The 17,443-nt window shown below is 35.7% G+C and overlaps 1 protein-coding gene across 8 annotated transcripts in view; it reads left to right on the top strand.

Moving 5' to 3' along the window:
- Syt7 (Synaptotagmin 7) overlaps window positions 1–17,443 on the top strand; it is a 160,999-nt gene that overhangs the window by 79,809 nt on the left and 63,747 nt on the right. For 2 of the 8 annotated variants that reach the window (XM_089079516.1, XM_089079515.1), the window contains exon 1: window positions 6,783–8,969. The exons of the other annotated variants lie outside the window; for them this stretch is intronic. In XM_089079516.1, the coding sequence (XP_088935642.1) occupies window positions 8,881–8,969 (89 nt within the window). In that variant the 5' untranslated portion in view covers window positions 6,783–8,880. Of the gene's footprint in view, window positions 1–6,782; window positions 8,970–17,443 lie in introns of those variants that run through there. 8 annotated transcript variants of the gene reach the window in all.

Raw genomic sequence — 17,443 nt, 5'->3', positions numbered from 1 at the left:
ATATATATATATACCCGGGTTGCAGATGGAAACTGCAAACGACCGGCGAATGCAACATATAGGTAAATCTGGCTGCGCGAAAGGGAAAATATGTGTCATGGTATTATATGCGTCGCGAGCATCGCCGTGGTGAATGTGGTGAGTTTTAATTAAAATAGCGAGTATATGAGAGAAAGAGCGAGAAGGTAATGGGGCTTTTGTGAATTCTTGCACCGCGCATCGATAAAACCATTTCCCATTCTACTCGTTCCACTAATTTCATCTTCAACATCGATGTAACGCGTTACGAAGTTTGTTAGAATTTTCCCTTTATCTTTAAGTTTTTAAGGATGAAATAATGCCGACGTCATTAACAATTTGCATAAGAGAAGAAACGCATTAAGCGATATGATTCTTGATAAAATCTACTGAACCTCCGAACTGATGAAAATGATTTGAAAGATATCGTGGATCTCTCTCTCTCTCTCTCTCTCTCTCTCTCTCTCTCTCTCTCTCTCTCTCTCTCCCTCTCTCTCTCTCTTTCAAGATTTCTGTTCGTACATTTTATAGTTGTAAAAGATCCGCGAATCCGGAAAAAGCGGGGATTGCGTTATTCTAATGCATACGTAGGGAAATATATTCAAAAATATGATAACGCGATGCTATTGTATGTGTTTCATAGTGCAACCATAGTATATACTCTGCGTATATGATAACGTGTATGAAAGTGTGCAGCGTAAAATAATGTATGCAGTAATGGCAACTGCGTAATTTAACACCATAAATTATTAGGTGTCATAAGCGAAGCTCGGTTTAAAGACGATCGACCACCAAGGACGGCATATGCGCTTTTAAATTGCAAGCGATTATTTTGTTTTACTTTATCTTACTTCAGGAAAAATATTTCGGATCGGATAATGTTAAAGAATAAATTGCATTGAGTGGCCAGATAGCTCGTCGCGCATTGTCCATTTATGGGGAACGCTAAGCGACTTAGATCGCATCAACGTAAGTGACAGATCGCCCTTCTCACTTGAGACTGAAAGATTCTCGGAGAAAAGCTTTTAGGACGCCCTTAGGGCGAACGCACACATTATGTCCTCTTCCGCAATCTTATTTCAGCAAGACAAACATTTTATCCGAGATATGGTTATCGGATTGTCCTCTTTATTTTGTACATATTTCGGCGTCCTCCCACGCGAAATTCTTGCATTTTCCTTTCCTCGTGCGTTCATGTCTGTTATTGGAAAATGTTAAAGTTAAACTATATTGTATTGACAACACGCGTCGGACGGCCGATATCAGATAGACGAGATATCTCGTTCAAATGTCAAATAAACGTCATCGAGCCGCGTGATAACTTGTTCAAAGCGTCAGTTGAAGTGCATTGAGTCGTGAGATAACTCGTTTATGAGTGCGGATGGGGTTAGGCAACTCTGGGAGTGCTCACTTCTCATATAATAACAAAGTAAACTCGGTGTAAAAGAAATGTACAGAAATGTCAATGAAATTAGGCTAAAATTTTGAAAAAAGAGTGATCTGTGTGGTCATCATGAAGAATTCTTACAGATTCATGAGATATTTTGTAACTCTGCAAAATTAATTACATTTATGCAGTTATTGATCATTAATATGTAATGGTAAAAATATATACATGTTTTTATATTACATTTAATTTAATTTTATAAGAACAATAGCTATAACAATGACAGAAATTATTACGACGTGAAGCAAGAATATAGTCGAAAGTATAATCAATTAATTGCATGTATTCCAATTATTTGATTAGGCTAATTATAATATATCTGCATCGCATTATAAATCAGTCAGTAATTAATCAGTGTAACTGATACAATTAGTTAATTACAATTTTGCCTTAGATCCGATTGCGCTAATGTATCAACATTAACCCAATTTTGTCAGTCTGTCTATGTATAACATGTTAATCTAGGAACTATTGAGAATTGTTAGCCGACTTTAGTTAATTTTGACTATAGTTTTCAATTTCCTAGTTTTTGATCTTGTTCGCTTCGTAAGACTCAAGTGAATTATAAAAACGGCGTTTCCACGTCTCATTCTCTTGGGAAAGAAGAAAATTTTAATAATATTAAAATAAAAAATAGAAAAAAAATTAATCGTTGGTTAGCACTGCTTTCAAATATAATGTTAAACTGAAACTTAAATACAAGTATATTTCTAAAACTTGTGTTAGTAAAAAACGTTAGTATGTAATTATTTTTTTTCTTAAGAAATTTAAGTTTGTGTTATCTTCTTTATTTTATTTATGATCTTAATAAAATTTGTTTTACATTAAATTTATGTTCATAAAAACATTCGAAGGATTAATAAGAAATTTAAAGAACAATTGCCTTTCTCAGTTCACCTGCTCAATACAATTTTAACGGGAACATTTGCTGCGATCTGATTGTTAGCGACTTATGGGAAAAAGTAATTTACGGATTTCAGATTTATAGCCGAACATATCGTTGAGATATATATATATATTTACTTCGTCCCGAACTTTAAACGTGATCATCAGATTGGATTTAGAGCTCTTTCCTCCTTCTTCCGATACGTTTGTCGTAAAAATTGTGGTATTTTGTTTTTGTCGTTTTCAGATCAATAATTTGATCGAAGGAAAAAACCATATCATCGTCTCAGCTTTCAAACTTGATAAAAAAGTCATACTTGTCGGAACAGAACTTTATGATTCAGACGATAAAAGGTAGAAATTCGTTTATTTTTTATAAGTTAATTTTATATTTCATATAACCAACATTTTCGTTTTACGTACAACTTAAAATTTTTCATCGTCATGTTGTGTATTTGACATGTTAATAAATTTATTAAAATTATTGAAGGAAGGTATACTTATTTTTAATTTATAGACATGTTGAATAAATAATAATGTTTTTCCAAGCAAATGAGAGAATAAAAAATTACAATTTTTATAATTTAGACTTATGAAAGGAATTTATCAGCATATTATAAAATAAAAAATAATTTAAATATTTTAGATGAAAAAATAAATAAATGTAATTATAAAAGGTTTAAGTATCATCAAACTCTGCATAAAATTTAGACATAAATAATATAATTTAGACATAATAATATAATCATATAATATAATCATATTATATGTATTAATTTAATTTCCTCTCTATTTTAGTTAATTTTAAATTGATTTCGCCAATTTGGACTTTTATTTTTACTTGCTATTTGCATGAGGAAAATTTACTGACATTAATGTCGCCAATCTCATCATATATTAACGATTTTGGTATGTATGAAATAGGGACGGGGAGATTAAGAATTTTCATCTAGCCACATTTCTCGAATGAATTCCTTCACACTGGTGAGATGAGTTGCACGTGGACTAAGAGTCCTTTCTCACCCTACAAGAATTTACGTTTCGATCCGCATTAATGGATATTTGTGGAAATGTGTGCGCGAAATACTTCTCTCTGTATATTCAAAATTTATTGACTATTTATTTTTTGCCCCATTAAGCTTTAAATAAAATTTTATTCCCTTATAATCGAGTTGTAAGTTATTAGCATTTATTAATATATTCGAATATTTGAATAATTTAATTTAAATTATTTGATTACTCAAATTCAAACATTTGAACTGTTGGTTGATACGGAGTTTCAATACCTGAGGAGTAAAACATTCTACATTCAGGATAGCTAATCTTTGCTTTTTATATTGCAATTTTACATTGCAAGAACTAGAACAGAAAATTATTAACTTAATTAGAATTTATTTAATCATATTCTGTTATAATTAAATAAAAAAATATTTAATCGTCTATTTTTGTTTTTAAAATTTTGAGTAAAAATTATATATATTTGTTTTTATATGTAACTTTAAATTATATAAAATATATACAGAGGAATCTTATTGAATAAATGTTAGATGTTTCATTTAATTATCATTTTTCGGTTTAATTTTTGTAGTTTAATAATTGGGATCCAATTTTATTAGTTCACGGATTTAATTCTTCGAAAATTAAGATTCGGATTTATCTAATTCGAACACTGAAGAATAATAGGATTTAATTATATCATAATTATATCAATATTTTAATCCTAATCTGTACCCTCTCCCTTCCTCTTCCGTCAAATTTTAATCCACAACATTTCATTTATTTAACGATATCAATATTATCGCTTTGAAATAATCGTGATATAATTTCAAGTTTAATCTTTAATATCCGTGATAGACGCGCAACGGGATGTCTCGTATATTCATTTTAAAACATAACTGTATTTCGGATGTCCCGGGGTCACGCGATCGCTTAACTGATAAACTGGGTAAATTGGGTAATAAGCAAAGTGACCGCGGGCTTTTATACATCAGAAAACTATCGGCTTCGCGCACATTGCGTGTTACATAATCCAGGGTACGGCGATTCCGGCGAACAGTTGGAACTGTTGGAATCATCGCAAAAAGTGCGCGGACGATTTCTCGATGGGGTTCCTTCGGGGCTTCCTGCCCCGTGCCTGTGCCCGGGCGATCTTGAGAAAAACTTGAGATGAGACGGATAAGCGTTCCATCAACGTCCATCATCGGCCGGAAGTTTACCAGAGAAGTTACCGCTATCTCTCCGATCAGTTTCCGTTTCGCCGGACCCGTTTCTTCGTGTATAATGGCGTATCTTCACGGTCGGCGCCGGTAATCGCCGGTTATCCCGAGGGCGTGATCAGAGATCGTCGTATTTTATTCAGGAAGAATCGTGGCGGGCGATACGACTGCTAATGTATTCGTTCGCTCGTTCACTTGCATACGTATCCGCGTCCGGCGCGGGGGCGGCTATATGTTTCGCGTTTATATTATACGAGAAATCCCTTATCGCGGTGGAACGAACGCGCAGAGATGCAAAACCGTGGAGATGGAAATCGTCTCGCTGAAAAATTATAATTAGCATATCGACAAAGCTTCTTGTGCAGATCTTCGTCCGTGGCATTATCATTAGGTCGATGAGACAGCTATATGTTTTTTTTTTTTTTTTTTTTTTTCAAGTATTAAATAAAACTCTCGGAAGATCGAATTTCCTTGAATAGGACATTGAGAAATTTCTCTTTGGATGAGAAGCATAATACACCGAAATTCATAATGGCAATTTTGCTTTTGAATTGCTGATGTAATTTTGTTTTCAACTTTTTATAAACACTTTGCAACCATCTGTGTATTATTGCGAATAATTCAGAAGAATTTATAACGATGAAACGAAAATACAAAACAAAGTAATAAATAGAAGTTGCATATAATTTCATGTATATAATACTTTGTAACATACATATATAAGATAAATGGAACAATCACTAAATCAACAAAGAAAGATTATAAACTGTTCATTTCGTAATAGCGTTATGTATAGCAGCGATATCGTTTGTGGTGCCAGGTGCCGGCTCTTAATCAGAATTGGCTGCAAAACATTTAAGGAAACGTTCGTCACGCGTTTCGCGTTTCTAACAATCGATGCCTTCAGATAGTTAATTTTATCGATTCACGCCTCGAAAAACGTGCATTCATCACCCTTTAAATTTTACAATCTCTATCGTTTGAGTATGTGACTTCCATCAAAGTGATTAAAATGTCGTATTACATGATAAGAAACCAGACTGCTAGTCATATATAGCGGTATAGTCGTATCGCAAACCTGAAAATATGGCTCGAGTAGAAGTTTCAAGTACGAAACTTGCATGTACCGTAATGTTGCTCTTATTTCAGAAGAGAAAAACGTACGCCGCGCTAAAAGCCTCGACCGACACCGGGTGAGTTACCTTCGTGAGACACGTGCAATACGAAAGAACGCGTTCTTTTTCTTCTACTGGTTGATATAAAAGCATTTTAATGACGCGACTGATAAAAAGTGACGTATGTCCAACAGATGATTAGTTGCACAACACTTTGAACTTGTTTCTATCTTTTTCCGTTTAGCTATCTTTATACGATAGATAAAACTGATCGGCTAAAAGTAACGATGTATTTTTTTCAGTTGCAACAATGCAATTGAGCTTTTCTCGGGGAAGGATTTCGTAACCTAATTAACTCGTAACGAGTGTCTCAAGATGCATCAGCATTCGCGAAATTTTTCAAATTCTCAGAATGCGTTTCTTGTTACGATATTATGCTGTTTATTCGGGCACTCCTGTGCCCGAGTGTACGCAACAATCGATAAGATCCGTTCGCGTTAATGATACGCGTAGACATATGTATTCATGTGCACGCGCGCGCACGCGAACCGCGAAGTGGAGGAGCACTTTGGCCGTTGGCGTCGACGTTTGCCGAGCCCGGCTTTGCTGTGTAGAAAGTCACTCGCGGTGCACGCGAGAGACCGATCTCGCTCGTCACCGGGTTGTTCGCGATCCGATCGGCCCGCCGAGCCGGCCCGGCTAGAAGCTGGGGCGAAGTACGCGATTGAAATCGAAAACGCGATGGGGAACTCGGGAGCAAACGGTAAAGGTTTCGCGGTAAAACGAGGAGTTTTCCGAGCGGCGGTGTGAGAGTGCGACGAGGTGGTTTGGATCGAGGGACGAAAGGGGACGAGAGCGAGAGAAGTGGTAGCACGGGGTGGAAGTGGCGCTGTCAGTCCCATAGTGGGGATTCAAAGTGTAGAGGAGAAGGGAACGGCGACGGCTCGGTTTGTGGGGTTGAGGGGGTGGTAAAACAGGGTGGGGGGGAAAACGGCCGAGACGGAGAAGATCGGGCTAGGGATACCGACTGCTCCGGGGGTGAGCGCGAGACCGGAGGTAGGGATAGCCATAGGGTAGGGATGACGGTACGACTTTGGGGGGTTGGAAGCAGCTGAGAGCAGTGCGAGTAGGTCACACCGTCGATCGGAATGGCAGTCCGCGTTTTGGCGAACGGTACGGTTGTTCCACTAAAAGCGGCCCCGACCTCTTGTTGTCTTCGACCGGCTCTCGTACATTTCACCTACCCTCAGATGTACGATTATCCTCTTACGCGCGACAAAGCCTGGACGGCCCTTTCGTCTTCCCGCTTACACTTTTAAAACGGCCGCCCTCAAACTTGCGACTCTACTGAACGACTGAGATTGCTTCTTTCCAAGAGAGAGAGAGAAAGAGAGAAAGAGCGGTACTCGAATGATCCTTGAGTGGCCGGACTGGATTTATCAGTCCGAGACACTGGCCTTAGTCGCTACGACGCCGTTCGAAGGGAGATCGTAGATCGATTCAGAGGAGACGCGGAGGAATCCTTCGTATTTTCATTATTTGTTATACAATCGAGGGTGGCGAGACTGGTCTCTTCTCTCGATTAAAGATACACATGCGATGGTTGATAAACTCGATGTCTCCCGATAAACAGAAACAACGAAGAAAAATTAAGTGGTGAGAGGAAGGCGAAGGCGAGAAACGAGGGAGGGGAGGGGGAAGGAAAGAGAGAATTTGATCCTCTCCGCGGTGCACTGTGCGTCCCAAGTTTCATCAAGTTTCCCGATCTTCTTCGTTCACGGCGCGTATGTGTGAAGAGAAGTTGCCGCCTGCCGTACCTGAAGAGAGAGAGAGGAACTTCCGCGGTCGGGCGTGATGAAACTTGCCACGTCTCATATTTCGTAGGCCGATGTAATAGTCGTACGTATGTGATACAAATTCCATTGTTGCCACCAAGGACGATCCGATTGTTACTGTTGTTGTTATTATTGTTGTTCTTGTTGTCGCCTGCGTTGGGCAGCTGCCGTTTCAATCGCGATTGGTTATCGGAGCGCGCGCGGGGCTCGCATCTCGATCTTCCAGTGCGTGCGCTTAAACTCGCGCACTTCCGGTATTCCGGGGGTGCGGGACGGTTCGATACACGCGCCACGTACACAAACGTACGCGCGCGCGCGTGCGTGCGTGCGTGCGTGCGTGCGCGCGTGTGTGTGTGTGTGTGTGTGTGCCTTTTTACGCGCGTTATACCCCTAGCGTCACTCGCGTAATCTAGGACATTAAAAAGCCCCGCGATTGTGTGATAATTTTAACGACCGCCATTCAATGAGGCGTAACGAACGAGTCGGGTCAGCCACTTGGAAATTGGGTTAAATAGAATAACTGAACTTCCAAACCATCGGAGTCGAACTTCCGACTCGTACGACCAGCCGCACTTGCCGATAATGTTTTCCTTTCGAGAGCTCTTTCTCTTATCTCGTTTAATATAAACACTAGTGATACTACCGACGAAGCGCGACTAATAAAAACCGCGAAGGACCGCGGCGAAAGGGCAGAAGAAGAAGTAGGAAAAAGGGAAGAACAGAGAGAGAAAAGTGAGCGCTCGGTCGGGAATAAAAAGATAACACACCATGAGCGGTAATAGATGTAACAGAAAGAATCGCGCAAAGCTCCCGATCGAAAAGCGATAAATCGAGCTTGTTGTTCGTAAAAGCAGTTCCACTCGATACCCGATACGCACGTTCGGATCGATAGCGCGTGGCCGTCGAAGGCAGGAGAGGTGAATTACCTGCGTCAAACGAGAACATCGAATCGATCCATCGAAGCGACTCAACTTCGCATAACTTCGCACCTTCCGTCATTGCACCGTAAAGTTTTCTTCTTCTTCTTCGCGAGATAGGCGGAGAGGCGGAGTAGGAAAGTTTGTATCGCGAGCGCAAAGGGCCCCGAAGAACGGAAAAGAGCCCAGAGAAGTGTTGGAGGACCGAATCATGAAACGAGATGTATCGACGAGCTGCAAGCGGATCGGCAACGGGCAGGTAGAGTGTGTCGCCATCGGGAGATAAAGCGAACGCGGGGGTAAGAGCCGACCGTTTCCGGCGGGGAAGATCCCCCGAAAGATCGGGGGCGATCGAAAGATTTCGATTGAATTTTCGCGAAACGCACCGCGCACCGAATCCTTCCCGAATCCTTTTAAGCGGCCGGAGCAGGAGAAGTAAACTCGAAAATGGAAATCGCGGCGTCGGCTATGTTGGACGGCCTGAAAAACAATCGAATCAGCAAGCTGGCGCTGTCGCGGTTCTTGTCGCAGAGCCTGTAAGTAGAATTGTCTCGGTGGGGCACGAAATCGGTAGGACAGCCGGAGTGCCGATGACCGATGACCGATGAGATTTAATGCACGCTGCTTTTCGTACAATTGCATGCGAGCGAATGGTGCACGATGCCGATGCTGATTTCCCTGGGTTTTTACCTACGGTTTTAATTCTCATCTCGGAGAAAGTGTTACGAATCATGAGTATAATAAAAAGAATCTTTTACAAATAAAGATTATGGATTTAATCGAGCTTGCAAATAAAATTTTACTACGTCTACGTACTACGATAAAATAAAATAAAATATTAACTACGACAATGTGTTGCACTCTTGTTTGTTGAATTTCATTTGTTTGAGTCTACCGAAAATTAATTATGCCGTGACACTTTTTCCAATGAGGCGTTTCTCATAAAGCGTCATTATCGTTTCTCCTTTATGATCCGGTGTAATTCAAGACTGGACCTAACTCCCAATTCCTACCTTTTCTATACGATATGACTCTCGAGAAACAGGTCGTAAAGATCATTAGAAGCAATAAATAAATTGAATGGATATTAGTTCCTTCGGGATTTCGGTTACGTTGCTCTACTCGTAATTATAGGGCACACCGCAGGCGAAGTAGCTAAATGTCAATAGCGCATTCTAGATAGTGTAATAAATGATGTGTGAACGTAACTTCAACGCAGTGTTATTTAAGAGAAAGGGAGAGAAAGGAGGGAAAAGAGAGAGAGAGAGAGAGAGAGAGAGAAAGAGAGAGAGAGTTACTGTTACATAATCATATAAATAAGCCCATCTGATAAATAAATATCTCGAAAATAATTACTGGATCAAATTCCATTATGCTTATATGAAATATTATATGTCAGAGGCGTAAATTTAATTCAAGATACGTTTAATTTTATTCTCGTGATATACGATATTAAATACGGTTTATTTACGCTTTTCTATTTAATATTACAAAATGATAATAATATAATTGATACGCTCAACATGATAATATTTTGGTAATTAAGCGTCGCATTTAATTCCGTCGAAGTATTGTCATATATACGTACGTATACATTGTAATGTATTTTTCATTGCACTCCCAGATCTAATAAATCCCCATCTCCACAAAAGCATTAGCTCGTGTGTAGCGTGTGTATATGCGTTCTACGTATACGTGCATATCTATGTCAACGCATGTCTGTTTGTCCATTTGTATTGTGTGATCTTGTCAACGCTTCGCGATCGTCTGCGATCAATGCAAGTGTATGCCACGGTTTATGATAAACACAATTGTGTATTGTTATCTCGGAATGAATGTTTACGTACTTGTCTTTAAAGTCTCTCTCGTCGCGCTTTATCAAAATCAATACTTTTTATTCCTTTATTCTGCGGTTGTTTTGAAATGGTTAGAAATTATTGCGACTCAACTACTGACACAGGCTTGGAAAACTTGGCTTTCGTGATTTATGTGATTTTATTATGATTTTTTTCCCTCGAAATCCTTGAAACTATCCTATTACATATTATAGAGAAAAATATCCAAAATTCAAATGTTTTTGTATATTAAAGTTACATTTATTTGTGTAAAAATTTGTGTAAAAATTTGTGTCAGTATTCTGAGATTTAAAAGTCTTTCTGAGCATTAAAATATGTAGATTTTATTTATGAAATGAAATCTATTGTTTTACTATAGCTTTTAATTTTCTAATTCAACATTCTTGTAATTTTTTTCAAGTAATGTGTTTCTCTTAAATTAAGATATTGCATTTCTTTTCTCTATTACATAGTGAGAAAATTATGTTTTTACGAAACAGTAATTGGCCATAAAAACAACAAAATGAAATAAATGATTATATGGATGAAAATAAAACATACTTAGATATGGGCTAAGATACACTCAATTTGATGAAATCGAGTTAATGGGGTTGTTGCTGCGGGCAATTTGACGTAAGAAAATAAAATATATAAATCAAGATATCGATTTTTTTTTCTAAGCTGAATGATTATCATTAATACTGTGCTGTTTTAAAAATTATTTCTTATACATTTAAAAATAAAGAATTTAATAAAGTTGGATCACATTTAAGTCGTAGCGTTAAGTCGTATAATCTGATCTTCCACTTGCGCATATTGCATTACATCTTATGAGAAAGGAGTAAATATATCGACATAGTGTTGCTTCTGCTTGATGCCTTCTCATAGCTCTGATCTCTCGTCAGATTAAAGTACCTATTCTGTAGCTTCTTTCTGCAGCGCACATTAGAGAGAAGTATGATGAATTCCACGCCACGAATTTCCGACGTAACGTAATCATAACGTAATCTCATTTCTGCCACTTTCTTATGCTTGTTTGTTCCGCGCGTGGATCATCAAGTGCAAAATAACGAATCTATCTAATGGTGTTTTTCATAAATACAAAAAAGAAGAATACAAAAAAGAAAGTAGAAATCGAGAAAATAAGATGAATAAATTGATATTTTTATTAAGATAATGTCCAAATATAATATGGTATGATTATTAATTAATTGATTTTAAGACAATCAAATTATTCTATAATGACTTTAAATTATTTTGATTCTAGAAATATCTATCGTAGCGTAATTGCTTTGCTAATAAAAGCTTCTGAAATATAATTGTGAAATCGTTTTATATCTTATTTATTACATATTTAATAGAATTAAATTATGAAATAATATTTATAAAAGGTAAACATATATTTTTAATATAATATTAATATATTTATATATAATATTAGAAATTTCATTTATAGGTATATCACATAAAGTGACTTATGACTTATTTCAATATATCTCAAACGTTAAAAACGTGACAGCTTCATTTTACGAAATGACTAAAGTCTCTCTGACAGTATCTTACAATTAAGACTGACATTTTACGACAGTTATCTCCGATTCGAAAGCGAGAAACTTTATTTGAAAAATAATTCACGAATGAAGCCAATTTACACTATTTCCGATTGGATATCTTCACATACCTTTTTACTGCAGGAAATTATTTCTACGTAACGAGCGTACGTTTCCGATATATATTTCACGGTAAGTAAAATTGCGAAAATCCAGCATATTTTGCGGTAAATGCTGATCGCTGATAAGTGAAGCTGTCTTCCGTTTGAGATAAAAAATATTATTCCTGCGGAATAATATTTTTCTGCTAGGAAGAGGAAGAAAATAAATGCAAGGAGAAAGCTATCGTGATATCTTTTGTTATCCGACACATTAAATCTTTTTGGCGTTGTTTATTTTGAAAAAAATATTTTTAAAAACATTTTTTACAAACAATATTTTTGTAGAGGAGCTTTTGCTTGGATAACTTTATGTTATTTTGTGCTAAATACAATATTTATCTTGTTTATGCATTTGAATGAAAGTTCCTATACATGAAAGTTATATTGAAAATTACTAGCCGTACTAGCTCATGCTGAGAAAATTCAACCAATATAATATCGATGTAAACAATTACTGGTCTAAGTTAAATTAATAGTTACATTTATATATTTTATTTAATGCATATAGAACGCATAAATGTATATGAAATTGAGGATATAATTTCCGAAAGATTTTGAAATGTATGAATATTTACTTGCTTTAATTAATAAATTATACATATCAAATGGATATATTATTTCTACATTTAATAATAAGTGGTTCAATATTATCACTAAGCTAGTATCGCGCTTTTTAACGTTTTATCGAAAATTGACGTGAGATTTCAGATGCTACATTATTATCCGAGGAAACGTGATTTAGAACAGTGAACATATTTGTTATCAGGAATTCTGTGCCATAACCGCGGAATTGACTTGATCGAGTAGTTTAACAGTACGTTCACATTGTCCCGAAGTTTAAAACGGCTTCCTGCATGTGGCACAAAGCAGAATTTCGCCAGTGAGGGGGTAATAACGTTTGTGTCACTCGACATATCGTTCACATCGTTATCGGTTACGCGCGCGCGCGCGCGCGCGCGTGTGTGTGTGTGTGTGTGTGTGTGTGTGTGTGTGTGTGTGTGTCCAATGCAAGCATCGGCGCACGCACCTAGAGGGTTTTATTTGTTCATACGTTTTATATATATATAAACGTATGGCAAATAAAATTCCCTGGGTGCGTGCGTCGACGCTTGCATTAGACGGAAGTGCACTCTGAATAAATTTATCGCTCTTTTCGGGTGGTAGAACAAACGAGCGGCCTAGTACGTTACGCTGTAGGTGAGTTATTGCAATTAAAGTACGTTCGCGCGATATTCGAGATAGGTACGTAAAAGATCCGTCAAAATTACCATTAACTTCGGCCGTTAACTTTTTCCACGATCGATGTAACACTTATTTTAGCGGATTCTAATGTGGTCGAACGGAAAACGTGGAATATTGGAGGATACATACATATTGAATTGAAGAACGTTGGAAGTTTGCGTTTTATTAGCGATATCTTTCGAGTGGCGATTATTTCCTGCAACTTTTATCTTTACAGTAAAGTGGATGTACTTACGGCTTTTGCTAAAAATTTAAAAAATTACGAAAGTCGAATGAAGAAAGACTTTATCAAGTTTTTTTGTGTCTCGAATGAGTCGATTAGAAATGCTCGAAAAGAATGCCATCTTATCATCTTTTTCCGAGACGTGACTGAATTTTATACGTGAAAATATTTCGACATTTATTGATTCGCAATCTTTGCTCTTTTCTTTGCCGAAGAGAGAAAATATTGTCAACGTTCGTATGATTATTTCATTATTTAACCTAGTTTTAATCTATGGAGACTATTTTATATTGATGTGGCAGTTAGCGATATATAAACTTGCAAAAGTTCGAAGCTGATTTATTTCCCTGTATTTTGTACGCTCTGTATTTGTAATGTTGCATCGAATATTAAAGTATAATTGCTCGGCCGTGCAAATCATACGATTTGCATAATTAAAGGATCATGAAATATATAACTTATTTTTATCAATTGACAAATGATGAAACTTGGTGTCATCATGTATGCATCTATTTGCATGTTTTTGTACGATGCATTAACGTGTACAGTCAAACATCCCGGCCTTAATTACCATTTCGCGGAAGAGAATAACAGACGAGGATCTTAAAAGTAGATTAAAGATAGATTAACAGAGTAGTTGGTAATTATTCTATCGAATAATGATAAGGTATTTGCTATGAAACTTACAGTAAATTATATTGAAATAGACACTTGATCGTTAATCTATTAAATATTGAAACATGGATAATAACTGTATGTACAAATTGTACAAAAAATATTTCACATCCATTTTTTGCTTTTTTACAATATTATCATCCTATAATATTCAACGTTACATTAATTTTACGTATAAAAATTTTCGTGCAATACATAAAAATTGGATATATTGTAATCCGCTTCAAAAGTAATTTAAATGAATAAACATGATTTTGTTTCTATTTTTTCTATTTTGATTGAAAGCAACAAAAATGGAAACCATAAAAATTCATCGGAATATATACAGATAGAAATTAATTTTCAAGTAGTAGTTTAATGAATGTTAACAAGATTTCGTAGATTTTGTTTTTTGATTCATGCCAGTTTCAAAATAATAGGCGTGCAATAATAGGAACGTTCTAATTGAAATTAGAACAAAAGTTTTGGTACATGTTGGATTCAGTCTGAGACATTTAGGCAAGAATGAAAGTAATAATATCGAATGAGTTTCTGCGAAAAAAGTTCTTTGGGATATTAGAGCTAGTCTTTAACTTTTATGGCGCTTCTAATTTCTGGCTATTACCATTAATAATTATATTCAGCATGTACCGGATACATTTTCTCAATTATATCGCTCGGGATGCCCAGCACAATCGCACGCGAAAAATCGGCAATGTAATCTCAATCTTTACATAACATGTGTATCGCAAAGATAGGATTTTGGTATAATGCCAGATTCTGCCCGCACGATGTTATCGCGCATGACGATGATTTATATAGGTGCAATCGTCAAATTCGTTCCAGGAAAAAAGGGAATTCTAAGAATTCACCTTTTTTTTTCCAGATACCGTCTTCAGTCAATCTTTACAAAAATTCCGCAAATCTTAAAGAATATTATTTGAATTTTAAACAGTAAGTATTTAATCAGAGTATCTAATCTAAGCGAGTATCTAATCAGTTTTTCGGGAAACTGTAAAATCTGTACTCTATAGAATTATTTACAACTGTTATTAACCAGCATATATTAATGAAGTTATTAATGCGATAATATTCTATGACATCGTGCATAATGTAGTGGAGGTGGAGTGACGTGCTATCATTATTGCTTTTAGCTTATTCGGTGAATTGGATAATTAAATCCGACAGACACGTACTTCGCTCGTGTAAACTTATCAGCCCTTCAGTTGCAGCTGTTCGTTAAATCGCAAGTTTTCTTCCGCCTGAGAGAAAACGACTCCGATTTCCTTGTCGGGCAGTACCCTTTAGGGCTCACTTCCGGCCGTTTTCCTTGGCCAGTTCTCACAGGCTGCGTGTGACTCGTTCTTCCGACGATTGAGTGGTAACTCGTGTTTCTCCTAGCCGAGCTTGAACGTTTCGCACCGCGCGCTTTCATCCGCTAATTGATTTATCGCCCGCTAACTACCGGAGAATATTGATATTGATCGGTACTATCGACATATATATATATATATATATATATATATATCTAACGTAACTTGAGCTCTAATTAATTTCCGATCATGGTGAAAAATGTATTTCCGCCGTACAATGTGAAATGTAAGAAGAGAGAACACCTGCGATGTCGAATGTGCATGTACACATATACAATAATAGAATCACATTGAATTTAGTACATATTGGTTTCTTTTTACTGAAAAGTTATCATTAGACACGTATTACACAAGTTTCTGATGGGAAAGATTAATGGCACGATATAGGTATTTTGCACAATAGAGCTACATGCACATCAGGGTAAAATCAATATCGGTTTTTCTTCTGTTTCTGTTTAAGCAGATTATATATGCATTATATTATAAGATAAATCATTTTGAGTACCACTCGATATCTTGATGTGTATTAATGCTTGATTATTGCGTAACCCGAATTTAATTAAAATGGAACTCAATCGTGTCGTTCAGATATAAAACATATATTTATATACGTATATTTAACAACATTTGCATAATATAACATAAAAGGAGTTCTATTTTTCACGCATAACTTTTAATGACAAATTTGTTATTTTTTTTATTAATTTGAAATTAATTTTTCTTAAATCAAAAGAGAGATTACTCTGTGTTGTAATTTTTTAAATATACTATTACAAGTTTTTGTACACAAATTATAATTACACTATAATTACTATTATATTATAATTATAATTACATTATAAATACACAAATTAAAATTCTATTAAAATAAATGTCACTTCAAATTGATTGGAGAATGTAATTTGAATATTTGTTTGGTTTTTTTAGTTTGATTTGCATAAATTTTCTGTTTCAATTGTTCATAACACAGAATTTATTGTCTCGATATTTTGAATGATTGAAAATTTATTATAAATCATCTAAGACATTTTTATTTAAAAAAATAATGTATAAAAAATAGAACACATTGTGTATACTATATACAAACTTTCGCATGTGTAATTTATTGACATGTATGTCAATAAATTTATTTTGATATCGTGTATAATTGGTTAGTCGTAAAAGCCTCTGTGCAAAAATTAAAATATCTTATATATATATATATATATATATATATATATATATATATATATAATATAATTTCTACCTGCAACAGAAATAAAATATAATAAGTTATTTTATATAAATTACGATAAATTATTGAAGATAAAATACAGATTTAAAATTCAATTTATTGCATTTAAGGCACGATGCAGATTAGATTTCTCTCCTTTATTATTTCGTCAAAAATTGTTTTAGAATCATTATTTGCTTTCCGAATAATTCTACTCGCAAAAATTTTCGAAAAAAAAAAACAAAAACAAACATTTTACTTTACAATACATTATTTACTTATCTTACTACAAATTTATGTAGATACTGACATGTGTTGCACGGCTCAGGTATTTGCATGAATTATATAGTAGTCGATGTAAAAAATTCAAAAATGACTCCTGTAACGCAGTAACCAGCACACAAAACACAAGTCAGAAAAGTATCGTAAAAATGTTCCGTACCACCTGCGTATTCGCAACTATTTTGAATTATATGGCCACCACGCGTTGCCCAATAAATCGCTATAATGGTTATAAACTTCATAAAACTAGCCTCCCGTTGATCACATTCACTGCCAACAGCGTACTTATTCAAACAGCGATGCTTCTAATCTTGTAACATGCGGGTTGTTCATTGCTTACGTTACTTACTTTTGTTAACCGTCTCGCTTTGTCCGCGTAGACAACGATATCTCGTTTAAAATACTACTCTGAAGGGTTTAATACGCGAAGTACATAATCTTTGTAATTGTTCCATTAGCTAAATGAAAAGTGAGTTT

Source organism: Pogonomyrmex barbatus, unplaced genomic scaffold (genome assembly GCF_055798465.1).
Source record: "Pogonomyrmex barbatus isolate J1 unplaced genomic scaffold, ASM5579846v1 scaffold3, whole genome shotgun sequence".
Classification (NCBI taxonomy): Eukaryota; Metazoa; Arthropoda; class Insecta; order Hymenoptera; family Formicidae; genus Pogonomyrmex; species Pogonomyrmex barbatus.
This window is presented reverse-complemented; position numbering and strand designations above follow the sequence as displayed.